At 43.4% G+C, this 12,720-nt stretch overlaps 1 protein-coding gene across 5 annotated transcripts in view; it reads right to left on the bottom strand.

Moving 5' to 3' along the window:
* LINGO2 (leucine rich repeat and Ig domain containing 2) overlaps positions 1 to 12,720 on the bottom strand; it is an 831,708-nt gene that overhangs the window by 44,599 nt on the left and 774,389 nt on the right. The window contains exon 1 of one of the 5 annotated variants that reach the window (XM_075931453.1): positions 2,017 to 2,287. The exons of 3 other annotated variants lie outside the window; for them this stretch is intronic. In XM_075931453.1, the coding sequence (XP_075787568.1) occupies positions 2,017 to 2,208 (192 nt within the window). In that variant the 5' untranslated portion in view covers positions 2,209 to 2,287. Of the gene's footprint in view, positions 1 to 1,940; positions 2,288 to 12,720 lie in introns of those variants that run through there. One more of the 5 variants, XM_075931454.1, reaches the window with a different exon arrangement.

The following is a 12,720-nucleotide window of genomic DNA, read 5'->3' as shown; positions in this document are numbered from 1 at the left end:
AAGCTTCTGGTTATTCCAACTAGTAGCAGTTATTAGAAAGCATAACTATTTTGTAATTACACTGTAATTACAAGTGTGATTATTATCTCTGTATCATAAAGTGTGACCAAGATTCCAGTTTGTGGATTTGATTAGTGCCCACATTAACTATAGTGGGCTTTGGACCAAGGTTTGATCTGCAAAGTTATTGGAGATTCTCTGAGAAGAAAGTGGCTACATGAACATAAGCTATTATTTTGTCTGTTAAACTGAGCACATGACTGGGAGTCAGGAGTTGTACATTATGCTTTTCTTACACATGGAGAGTCAGGTGAACATTTCCCTCTCAAAATATTTTACAAACTCATTTTCAAACTTCACTAAGTACAGTAATAACTTTTATTATTTAAATACAGTTATCTCTTTGGTCGAATATAGCAGCTTTAACAGGTCACAGCAACAATATGGAATAGTTTGGGACAATATTTTAAATTGAGAAAGCAAGGTGAGTATCATTGAATCATAGTATCATGGGGTTGGAAGAGCCCTTAGGAGGTCATCAAGTCCAGGCTTCCATCCCCACCCAAAGCAGGGCCAACCCCAACTAAATCATCCCAGCCAAGTCTTTGTCAAGCCAGGACATAAAAACCTCTAGGGATGGAGATTTTACCACCTCTCCAAGTAACCCATTCCAGAGCTTCACCCTCCCCCACTAGTAAAATAGTTTTTCCTACTATCCAACCTATACCCCCCTCATTGCAACTCAAGACCATTGCTCCTCATTCTGCCATCTGTCACTACTGAGAACAAACTCTCTCCATCCTCTTTGGAACCCCCCTTCAGGTAGTTAAAGGCTGCTATCAAATCCCCCCTCACTCTTCTCTCCTGTAGACTAAACAAGCCCAAATCCCTCAGTCTCTCCTCATGGGTCATACACTCCAGCCCCCTAATCATTTTGGTTGCCCTCCACTGGGCCAATGAGACCACATCCTTTCTATAGTGCAGGGGATGGGGAGCGAACTAGACACACTCACCAGAGCCAAATAAAGTGGAATAATCACTTCTCTAGATCTGCTGGCAATGCTCCTCCTAATGCACTCTAATATGCTATTAGCCTTTGTGGCTACAGGGGGGCACACTGTTGACTCATATCCAGCTTCTCATCCACTGTAATCCCCAGGTCCTTCTCTGCAGAACTGCTATTTAGCCAGTTGGTCCCCAGCCTGTAACAGTGCTTGGGATTCTTCCGTCCTAAGTGCAGGACTCTACACTTGTCTTTGTTGAACCTCATCATACTTCTTTTGGCCCAATCCTCTAATCTGTCTAGGTCACTCTGGACCCTATCTGTGCCCTCCAGCGTATCTACCTCTCCCCCTAGCTTAGAGTCATCTTCAAACTTGCTGATGGTGCAATCCATCCCCTCATCCAGGCCTTTAATAAAAATGTTGAACAAAACCGGTCCTAGAACAGATCCTTGGGGTACTCCGCTAAAAACTGACCACCAACCTGACATCAAGCTGTTGATCACTACTTGTTGGGCCCGACAGTCTAGCCAGCTTTCTATCCATCTTATAGTCTATAGTTCCCTGGATTGTCCTTCTTCCCTTTTTTAAAGATGGTGTCATGGGGCGCACGCCCCCCAGTAGCCTCAGTGCCCCCTGACTGTCTTCACATGGCCCATCTCAGGGCGAGTTACAGTCTGTATGGGTTGCTCATCATCGGCTTCACCGCAGTTTATACTGGCCCTTTAAACAGGCCGAGTCCACAAACAGGTTCTCGTCATAGCTGGGCACCCCCGGTAGGGGGACCCGGGCCCACCCTACTCCACCGGGTCCCGGCCCAGGGCCCTGTGAGCAACCGGGTATAGGGTCACTCCCTCGGTGGGGCTAGCTAGCCGAAACCCACCGAGGCTCTCGGGCAAAGAGGGGCGCCTCCCACTCCTGCCCTGGGCCACTTCCTACCTGGCCTTGCCCAGCTGGCTGCGATCTCCAGGCCGGCGTCCCCTCGACAGGTAGTCTCCAGGTGACACCAACTCACCTCTGCTTTCCTCCAGGCCTCTCCTGGAGTCCCCGGCAACTGCTGCGGGAGAGCTTCCCTCTCCAGTCCCTCTCCTGCAGCTGTATCCCTCCCAGGAGCTCTTGCTGCCTCTGCAGTCAGCCCTGCCCTCCCTTCTCCAGCAACTGGGCCTCTCCTTTTATAGCTGGCAGCTGGGCTCATTAGCCTAACCATCTCAGCTGGTCTTCCAGCTTCCCTCAGGCTCCGGGCCTGAGCCTTGGGCTTAAAGGCCCAGTGCAGGGCAGGCGCCCTGTCACAGATGGGCACTACATTTGCCTTTTTCCAATCATCCGGGATCTCTCCCAATCTCCATGAGTTTTCAAAGATAATGGCCAAAGACTCCACAATGACATTTGCCAACTCCCTCAGTACCCTCGGATGCAATAAATCCAGACCCATGGATTTGTGTATTTCTAGCTTTTCTAAATAGTTCCTAACTTGTTCTTTCCCCACAAAGGGCTGTCCACCTCCTTCTCATACTGCGTTGCCTAGTGCAGTAGTCTGGGAGCTGACCTTGTCCAAGAAAACAGAGGCAAAGAAAGAATTGAGCACTACAGCTTTTCCCATATCTTCTGTCACTAGGGCTGTGTCTAGGTTACATGGCTTCATCGATGGAGCCATGTAGATTAGACAGACAGGCAAAGGCAAATGAAGCCGCGATTTAAATGATCACGGCTTCATTTAAATTTACATGGCTGCCGCGCTGAGCCGACAAACAGCTGATCAGCTGTTTGTCCGCTCAGCGTGCTAGTCTGGACGCTCTCCTGCCGACATCAAAGTCCTTTGTCGGCAGCCCCGTTATTCCTCGTGGGATGAGGTTTACTGGGGCTGCCGACAAAGGGCTTTGATGTCAGCAGGGGAGCATCCAGACTAGCGCGCTGAGCGGACAAACAGCTGATCAGTTGTTTGTCGGCTCAGCGCGGCAGCCATGTAAATTTAAATGAAGCCGCGATCATTTAAATTGTGGCTTCAGTTGCGTTTGCCAAAAAAACAAATCTACATGGCTCCGTCGACGGAGCCATGTAGTTTAGACGTACCCTAGTTTACCTCCCTCATCCAGTAGGGGCCCCACACTCTCTTTGATCACCCTCTTCTTGCTAACATGCCTATAGAAACCTTTCTTGTTACCCTTCATGTCCCTTGCCAGCTGCAATTCAAATTGTGCTTTTGCCTTCTTGATTATAACCCCGCATGCCTAGTTATCTGTTTAAGTTTCCACATCTTGTAAGAGTCAAGTAGGTGGATTGTGAATAGCAAAGCTAAAATGTATTTGGGCATTACAATAGCATTTAGTGAATTAGCATTCTCCCTTCTGACAAAATATGCCATCGGATCTTTACTAGTCACAAGTTCACCATCTTATTGGAAAGACAGTACCTCCTTCAGCATAGTGGTCCAATATAATAGTGCTGCACGAGTTAAGAACTAAGGGTATGGCTACATTAGCCACCCTAGTTTGAACTAGGATGGCTAATGTAGGCATTCGAACTTGCAAAGAAGCCCGGGATTTAAATATCCTGGGCTTCATTTGCATGTTCCCTGGCGCCGCCATTTTTAAATTAACACTCTTAATTCAAACTTCTGTTACTCCTCATTGCAGGAGGAGTAACAGTAGTTCGAATTAAGAGTTTTAATTCGAACTACCTAGCCTGTGCCGCATATAGCCGCGGGCAGGTAGTTCGAGCTATTGGGCATTTAAAAATGGCGGCGCCCAGGAACATGAAATGAAGCCCGGGATATTTAAATCCCGGGCTTCATTTGCAAGTTCGAATGACTACAATAGCCACCCTAGTTCGAACTAGGGTGGCAGCGTAGCCATACCCTAACTGAGGAGAACCATTCAATGAGTGTTCAAGTACTAGTCCCTGCATCTGCAGTAACTGTCAATATTTTCCACTGATACATGAGATCATCACCATTCCTGGCTATGCTTATGGAAAAATAATAATAGCATATTAATAGCTAATAAATGTTGACTTTAAAAAACCGATCATGCTGTGCACATTCTTGAAGTTTTCCCATTCTGGAACTCATCAAACGTTGAAGAGATGAGATTTATTCTTCAAGAGTTGACTATGCAAGTTGGTGACAGGTAAGTAGTTGGTGAACTAAGCTGTTTTGTAGACAAACAAATGGGTTTTATTTTCCCTCAAGATGAATGAAAAACCCCTTCCATGTTTCGATAATACTGTCAAACCTTTTACTCCGTTGACATTTTCTATGGTGTGAAAATGCCCTCAGGAGACAGAGCTGAACACTCGAATCTCTTCCTCTGCTACTGTAATCTAACATGACAATTGTGGAGATTGCGGTTTGGCAGCTTTGCCCACACACTGTATATTAGTCAGTGGAAAACTTCTAACAGCTTTTGGAATTATTTGTGGCAAATAGGAGGAGTACAAAACACTGAGTTAGACCAATAATTGTAGCGTGGGCTAATAGATAGAGTCGGGGAAATTGGATGTTTGAGTTCTATTATTGACTTTGCTATTGCTTTGCTTCCTTTGTTTCCCCATAAATAAAAAACAACAGATTATGTAAGGTTTCATTTTTGGGTCTCTAAAAATGCATTGTGATCCTTGAAAAGTGTGGCAGGAGAAATATTGTACAATCTTTTTTGTTTTGTGTCCACAGAGTGCCTAGCACTGTGGGGATCTTGTCCATGGCTAGAGCTCCTAGGCACAGTACATCCTATAATATGTGCATCTTAGCATATCTTATGATACAAATTAAAAAGTATAAGAGATTAAATAGGCACTGCTGTGTAAAATCACCACCAAGTGCAATGTGGCACGTGCAGTAAATCAGTGAGTCCATCATAAGCTACGTTCACATCATATAACTACTCTGTATATTTCCAGTGGGTGTCTAGGCCTCATCTGGCATTCACTGGACTCTCATTGCTTTTCACGCTGTGCATTTTGCACACAAGCCTAGCACAATAATTGGGAAAACAAATTTAAAGGCAGCTTTTCTATTTTGTAGGGTAAAATTTAACACAGGATTTGAGACAATGGTCCTGCCACATAATGAAGAGCTACATGTATACGTCTGTTCTGTCAGATGGCACAGCTAATAGTTGGTTTCCCCTATTTCATCAGATCTTGATACGATGACTAGACTGACATGGCCATCTACCCTCTATGAATTTCTCATCTCCTTTTTGTGTTTCCTTAACCGGGCAATTGCTAATCCTAAACTCAATTAGAGAAACAAGGTGGGAGAAGTAATATCCTTATCACTACCCATTTCTGCTGGTGAGAGAGACAAAGGTTTGAGTCATAGAGAGCTCTTCTTTAGGTCTGGAAAAGACACTCCTAGTGTCACAACAAAATGCAAGATGGAACAAATTATTTAGCATAAATAATGAGAAATCCTGTGCCATCTTAGGCTATGTCTACATATCAGCATTATTTTGGAATAATGTCAGTTATTCTGAAATAACATACTGTGAGTCTACACAGCAAGCTTGTTATTTTAAAATAAATTTGAAATAATGGACGTCTTACTCCGACTCCTGTAACTCTCCTTGTACGAGGAATAAGCGAAGTCAGGAGAAGAGCGCTCTATTTTGAAATAACTGCTGTGTAGACAGAGCCTAAAGTAAAAATAAGCTATTTAGACTTAAGCTACGCAAGTAATATTGTTCAAGTTGCATCGCTTATTTCGACTTTAGCCCTGTAGTGTAGACATGCCCTTAGAGACTAAGAAAAATATATATAGTATCATGAGCTTCTGTGGGCTAGACCCACTCAAACTCATCTGAGGAAATGGCTTTTGGCCATGAAAGCACATGATACTATATATCATATATATATTTGTCTTAGGGTACGTCTACATTTGCTCCCTAGTTCGGACTAGGGATGCAAATGCAGACGAGTGAAGTAGCTAATGAAGCCGGGATTTAAATATCCCGCGATCCATTAGCATGATCTCACCGGTGCGTTAGTTCGAATCACAGCTGATTCGAATAAAAAAAAATGAGGAGTAACGTTAATTTGAACCAAGGGCTTTGATTTGAACTAATGCGTCCCAGCGCACACTTCCTGGTTTGAATCAGCTTCATTAGTTATTTTGCTCGTCTGCATTTGCATCCCTAGTCTGAACTAGGGAACAAATGTAGATGTACCCTTAGTCTCTAAGGTGCCACAGGACTGCTCTTTTTTTTTTAAGTTACAGACTACCATGGCTACCCCCGAGACTTTTTAGCATAAATAGTTAGCACCTACTGCAAAAGACTTTCCAAAGTGGCATTAAAAGATATTATCTCACTTTCCTGTATGTCTCATATTCCTGAACCCACATGATTACAGTTACACTACATACAATGAGCTCAGTGATATTTATTGCTTTTATTTCCTTGTGATTGATGCAAATTGGAGATGGTGGTAATTATTTTTCACCTGGTTAGATGAAAAGTAAAGATTCCAGGGTGCTCTGCCCACTGCCTTTGATTATTTATGTAATTTTACTTTTTAGTCTTTTTATGCAAGTGTCATTGAGCTGTGTGCATCTTAGCTAATGTAACACATAAAGCAATCCAGGCTGGTGCTAAACAGAAGTCATTGTTTAGATGACCTGATTTGTTCATTACAATGTTTTCTGGGGAGCATCCATTAATAACATGGAATATATTCTGAACACAGTATCAATTCATTTGTAGGAATACAGAAACATAAAGGATTTATTAAAGTAGTTAAAGAATTAAATTATTCCAAAGAACAATCCTTTGGAGCTGATGTAATAAATACATAAAATATAACTGCTCAATTTTGGTAAAAAAGAAGCACTTTTCTATCACTACATATGTTTCAATTATAATTGTCACAATAGTCTTTGACATAAATACTAGTCTTTGATATCGGCTACCCCATCTCAGACTGCTATGTCAGTGTCCTCAGAATGGTGGAAGGTTGCATAATTGCACGATAGGTGTACAGGATTACATCTCTCAAACAGAATTTGGTGGCACTTAGCTAACTGGTCCATTAGAAACATGTCTGCACAGAGTGAGTGGACAGTAATAAGATGGAGTTTTCTACTGGCATAGCAGTTAGTCTCACATGGTTCTTCTTTTGTGAGACCACTATAAAAGACAGACAGAATGCAAAGTAATTACAATCACATTATCTTGTCAGAGCTCCTTTCATTGCAGCTTTATTAAAATGGTTTTCCATTCTTTAAGAGAAATTGTAGCTACAAAACTAAGAGGGATTCATGGAAATACCCTAGACCAAATGCACTCCTGAAGAAACTCCACTAGAGGCAGTGGGGTTACATGAGGGGATAAATCTGGTCCACTGAGGTTGGCCATAAATATAAGAATTGTGGAGTTTTAAAAATAATATATGCTTATATGTTAATTTTCAGAAAAAATAATTTACAAGAATTCCACAATACAGTGTCAGATCAAAAGGCTGCTCAACAAGTTCACACAAATATGTATTGCTTGCTTTGTAGGCATCTCTCAAAAATTCATTCAATTAGGGATTCAGTTCAGTAACAGGCATCAGAAAGCAGTTAATGAGTAAGCTGGAAGGAAAAGGGGACAAACCGGGGCATCAGGGAAGATGGCAGTTCTGACCAAATGGCATTTCAATACCTGAGAGGACAGGGGTGAGAGGGAGGAGACGGTACTATACAATTCACATTAAAAACTTGTGATCCCCACAAAAGGGAAGGGAAATCTACATATGACAAAAAGCATAATTTAGTTTGCTATGTTCATTACAAACAAAAAAAAGAGACAAGACTTACTGAAAGCCACTGCAAACTACTGGCTGTGGTGCAGCTCTGACAGCTTGTGAATCTCACATCTCTGCCCATAGCAACTTAACTTTGCAATGAACGCTTGAAAATGACCAAAAGAGGGGAAAAAAAACACTACAATAAAATTCAGTTCCCCCAGAAGTTGGTTGTCTAGCCAAAAGACAAAAAAAGTTAGAACCACAGCAAGTCCATGAAATTGCACTGATTTACACCAGCTCAGGGTCTAGCCCCAGAGGTGTTTTGTAGAATGAGCATTCACTGCTTCCTAACCTTCTGTTTTGAACATGACTTTTTAGTGTGATGTATATATGTATGTTGAAATTGGACTTGGAGGGAAACTGAAAGAGAAAGGGAGAAAGAATGGAAGAGAAAATACTATACTGAAGAAGGCCTGTCACAGAGATATAGGAATAAAGTAAAAACTGTCCAGAATTTTTGGTGCCAGACCTGAAACTTAAAATAAAATAGTCCAAACAACATTGCACATTTATGTAACAGTACAACACCTTTGAGATGCACCATGTGTGGATTTCATTAAAAATGCAACAAATGGTACACTGCAGGAAGGGGTGGGACACAGAAGAAGGGAGGATTTGAGCCATTGACACTGAGAAAAAACCCTTACTCTTATTTTTTTTAAAGGCACTGGATCGATAGAACTGGAAGTCAGGTGCACCAGAGCAGCAAACCTCTGAAGGTGAAGGGCACTAAACAGACTTACTTCCACTCCTACACCCAATCCTGGAGGTTGAATTGTTCTTCAGCACAATACAGAGTAGTCTCAGGGACACTGTAAGTTGAATTGTCATGTAACAGCTCCCAAGAAGCCATCATGCTCCTGGCGTCTTTGAGTGCACTGTGGACTCCCAATCAAGTCGCTCCTGCTTCAGGCACAATCCCTAACATCAGAGATGGGAGGGCAGCAGATGACTGGCTAGCAAGATTTCAGCTACACAGCCCAGAAAGGAGAGGATTGAGTAATACCATCTCAGTCTGCAATCACCCCAGTGCAACCTACAGCATGCATGCCATAAGTGCGATAAGATCACCCCAGTGCAACCTACGTCTTGCATGCCACTTATGGCACGCATGCTGTAGGTTGCCGATCCCAGAACAGGGATTGGCAACCTACAGCATGCGTGCCATAAGTGGCATGCAAGCCAATTTTGAGCAGCTCACAGGAGCTACGTCTACACTGGCCCCTTTTCCGGAAGGGGCATGTAAATTTCACTAGTCGTCGTAGGGAAATCCGCGGGGGATTTAAATATCCCCCGCGGCATTTAAATAAAAATGTCCGCCGCTTTTTTCCGGCTTTTAAAAAAGCCGGAAAAGAGCGTCTAGACTGGCCCTGATCCTCCGGAAAAAGTGCCCTTTTCCGGAGGCTCTTATTCTTACTTTGAAAGCAAGGCCAAGGATCACACTATTCTTACTTTGAAGTAAGAATAAGAGCCTCCGGAAAAGGGCACTTTTCCCGGAGGATCGGGGCCAGTCTAGACGCTCTTTTCCGGCTTTTTTAAAAGCCGGAAAAAAGCGGCGGACATTTTTATTTAAATGCCGCGGGGGATATTTAAATCCCCCGCGGATTTCCCTACGACGATTAGTGAAATTTACATGCCCCTTCCGGAAAAGGGGCCAGTGTAGACGTAGCCAGGGAGATCAGCTCCTCCTCCCCTATGCAGTGGGAAGCCTGTGCTGCCGCTGGAGCCCTCCCCCTTCCTTGGAAACAGATTAGGCTGCACTGCACCTGGTGGTGGTGGGAGAAGGCATCCGGGGCCAGCCTGGGACTGCGTGGCTGAGGCAGCAGCGCCTCCAGGATTGGCCTGGGATCACGTGGCAGTGGCTCCTCCAGGGCTGGCTCAAGACTGTGTGGCCACAGAAGCAGCTTCTCCAGCAGCCGAGACCACTACACAGGACAGCTGGGAAGTCACCATGCAGTTCTGGCCCCAGCTTCTGTCCTGGAGAAGGTAGGTTGGAGCTGGGTTAGGACTGTCTGGTATCTGCTCCTAGGGCAGGCCGCAGGGTGGCTGCTAGGGCTGGACCTGGAGTTGCGGTGTGGAATGGGAGTGCTGGGGACCTGCTGTGGCAGTGGCTGCTGCTGCTGCGGTGGGGGGATCTGGCTGCCGTTCTTCTGCCATCATCACTGGTGGAGCAGCTCTGACGACAGAGGCTGCTTAAAGTATCAAACTACGAGCCCGAGATCAGAGAACTTGGCAAGGGAAAGCAAGGCCAAGGATCACACTAAATGTAAGATCTGCATCTATATTTATTTATTAATGAAACTGCTAAAATATAAGTAGGACTTTTATTGACTTTAAAAAGTATCACTGGCATGCAGACCTGTAAATAGAAGTGAATAAATTCAATCTTGGCATGCCTGTTCTGAAAGTTTGCGGATCCCTACTCCAGAAAAAGTTTTGTTACATGTAACTTCTTTAGACCTCAACATCAGAATCAATCTGTTAGTCTTTAAGGTGCCACAGGACTCCTTGTTATCTTTTTTTTTTTTTTTTTGATGATGATGTGAACATATTTGCACAGAGTAATCAAAACGCAGGCATACCAGGGATTTATAGAGAAGCAATACAATATTTTCTGTCTTATTATGTATCTCTTTCTTAATGATTCCCAACATTCTGTTTGCTTTTTTGACTGCCACTACATGTGGAGTGGACGTTTTCAGACAGTTATCCAGGACCTCTTTACAACCCTTCTGTCAAGGCTGTTCCCCATTCCTGCATTTTGAGTACAGAAGGTGGGGGCCCACAAGAGCCCTTAAAATACTTTGCCACTATGGGCTTCTGCTTAAAAAACTCTCAAGGTCACACATTTCCTGGCCTTGGGAGATAGACTGCTACCATTGAGTGAAATCCCCCTTCTTTTTGGACCCAGGAAGAAAGCATTTGAACTTCTCCCAGTGGGTACCCCCAAGCTCTTGTACCACAAGAGAGCTCGGAAAAAAAAGAAAAGAAAAAACAATCTGCAATCTCTGAGAGCTGATCTCTCAGTCCTAGGCATGCATATACAGACCTCTTATTACCTTCCAGGACACTAGAATCATATAACAGCCTTAAGAAAGGTGATTTTATTAATAAAACAAAAAGATAAACTTGGTAAAGTATACTAGGCTGTTAGGTGTTAAAAAGCAACTGAGAAAAGAACACATTAAAACAGAGAATTGTATTTCTGTGATTCAGCTTAATACAGCAAATGGGGGTGGGTGGGAGGCACATGTACTTAGCACAGAGAAGATTAACCAAGCAACAAAACAAAGAAAATAATCTGATCATGTCTAAATATATCTTTCATTCCCTGATAGCTATCCGTATTACTTACAGATTAATGCTTTAAGGTCTAGTCCATTTCCATGCCCAGTATTCCTTGTAAGCATGGTAGTTCCGCCTGGTTCAATTCATCTTGTTCCCCCAACTCCTCTCTTAAAAACTCTCACAAAGAAAACAATGGCAGGTAACACTTCCCATTCAAATTCTGACACCCTCTCTCATTGGCTCTCCTGGTTCCCTCCCAACACTCTTTAGCTACCTGAGTTTAACCCTTAGTCACTGAATGCTGGCCAGCACTCCTTCTATCCATCACACCGTCTCTATATCATTGGCACCTACATGAACCACAACCACTGGCTCTTCCCCAGCACCACACATATGTCTATCTAGATGTCTTGAGAGATGCACAACATTTATACCAGGCAGACAAGTCACCATACGGTTTTCCTGGTCATCGCAAACACAGTTTGTTCAGCTCATCATCTGATGAAGTGGGTTTTACCCATGAAAAATCATTACACTATATATTTTAGTTAGACTTTAAGATGCCACAGGACTACTCATTTTTATAGTTATCTATTGTTTCTAATAATCATATCCCCCATTACTAATACTATTCCTAATAACTGGAGTTCCCTTTCCTGAAGATGCATCCTCTCTTCAATGTGAGAGGATACCACAGCATCATCTGGATGGATGGTCCCATTCATGGGATTGTTTTCCTCTGCTCCACTTCTCCATCATTCACTCTCCTCAGCAGCACGGAGTCTGCTGACCCAAGATGGAACTGTTCTATTATGCCCTGGAAAGTATCATCTGTCTGTGTATCTTAACGACTCTAGTTCAGCCATTCTGGTCTCCAAAGCTTGTAGGAGTCTCTGAGGGCCAGGAGCTCCTTGCATCCAATACACACATATGCCACCTACCCATAGAGCAGGTAGTCATACATGCTACATAGGGTTCAATAAACTGGAAAGCTCCCATTCTGCTGCTGGGCTTCTGTCTGCATCCTTTTTTTTACTCCTGGAGCTTGATACTTTCTTGATTGGATTTTGGTTTTAAGTGCTCAAAGGATTAGGGATCAAAGCCTCCTTAAAATATGCTCAGCCTTGCTTTGCTGGCTGATAGCCTCAGCACATGGTTTTCCAAACAAACAGACCACACAGTATCTTTTGGTCAAGCAGCATTGTACATTGCAAACACAAACACACACTACAGACAGCAACTTATCCCAACAGCCTTGTAATCACTCCTCTACCTGAAGAACTCCCTCGCAAAAGTCCCCTGATAGAATATGGAGTCCTGCAGAGTCTTTCCACCAGATTTTGAGTATGGGAAAATAAATCATTAAATGGTATAGTTCCCAATACCCACACTCCAGCTGGAGTTGTGGCCCAATACTTATTGACTCAAGAGTCAGTATTTACGACTTATTAAGGCAGCATGAAGGAAGTTTCTATTCCATGCACAGCATGCTAATTGGGAGACTATGGGATTTTTTTCTGATAAATTCTCTGGATTATTCCTTCTTTCTATAAGCAACAGTTTGTATCTCAAGCAAATAGTAAGGCTGCATCTAGACTGCATCCCTCTATTGACAGAGAGATGTAGATCAGGCATGTCGAAATTGCTAATG

This window comes from Pelodiscus sinensis, chromosome 6 (genome assembly GCF_049634645.1).
Source record: "Pelodiscus sinensis isolate JC-2024 chromosome 6, ASM4963464v1, whole genome shotgun sequence".
Lineage (NCBI taxonomy): Eukaryota > Metazoa > Chordata > Testudines > Trionychidae > Pelodiscus > Pelodiscus sinensis.
The sequence above is the reverse complement of the archived record's forward strand: the minus strand, read 5'-3'. Positions and strand labels throughout refer to the sequence as shown.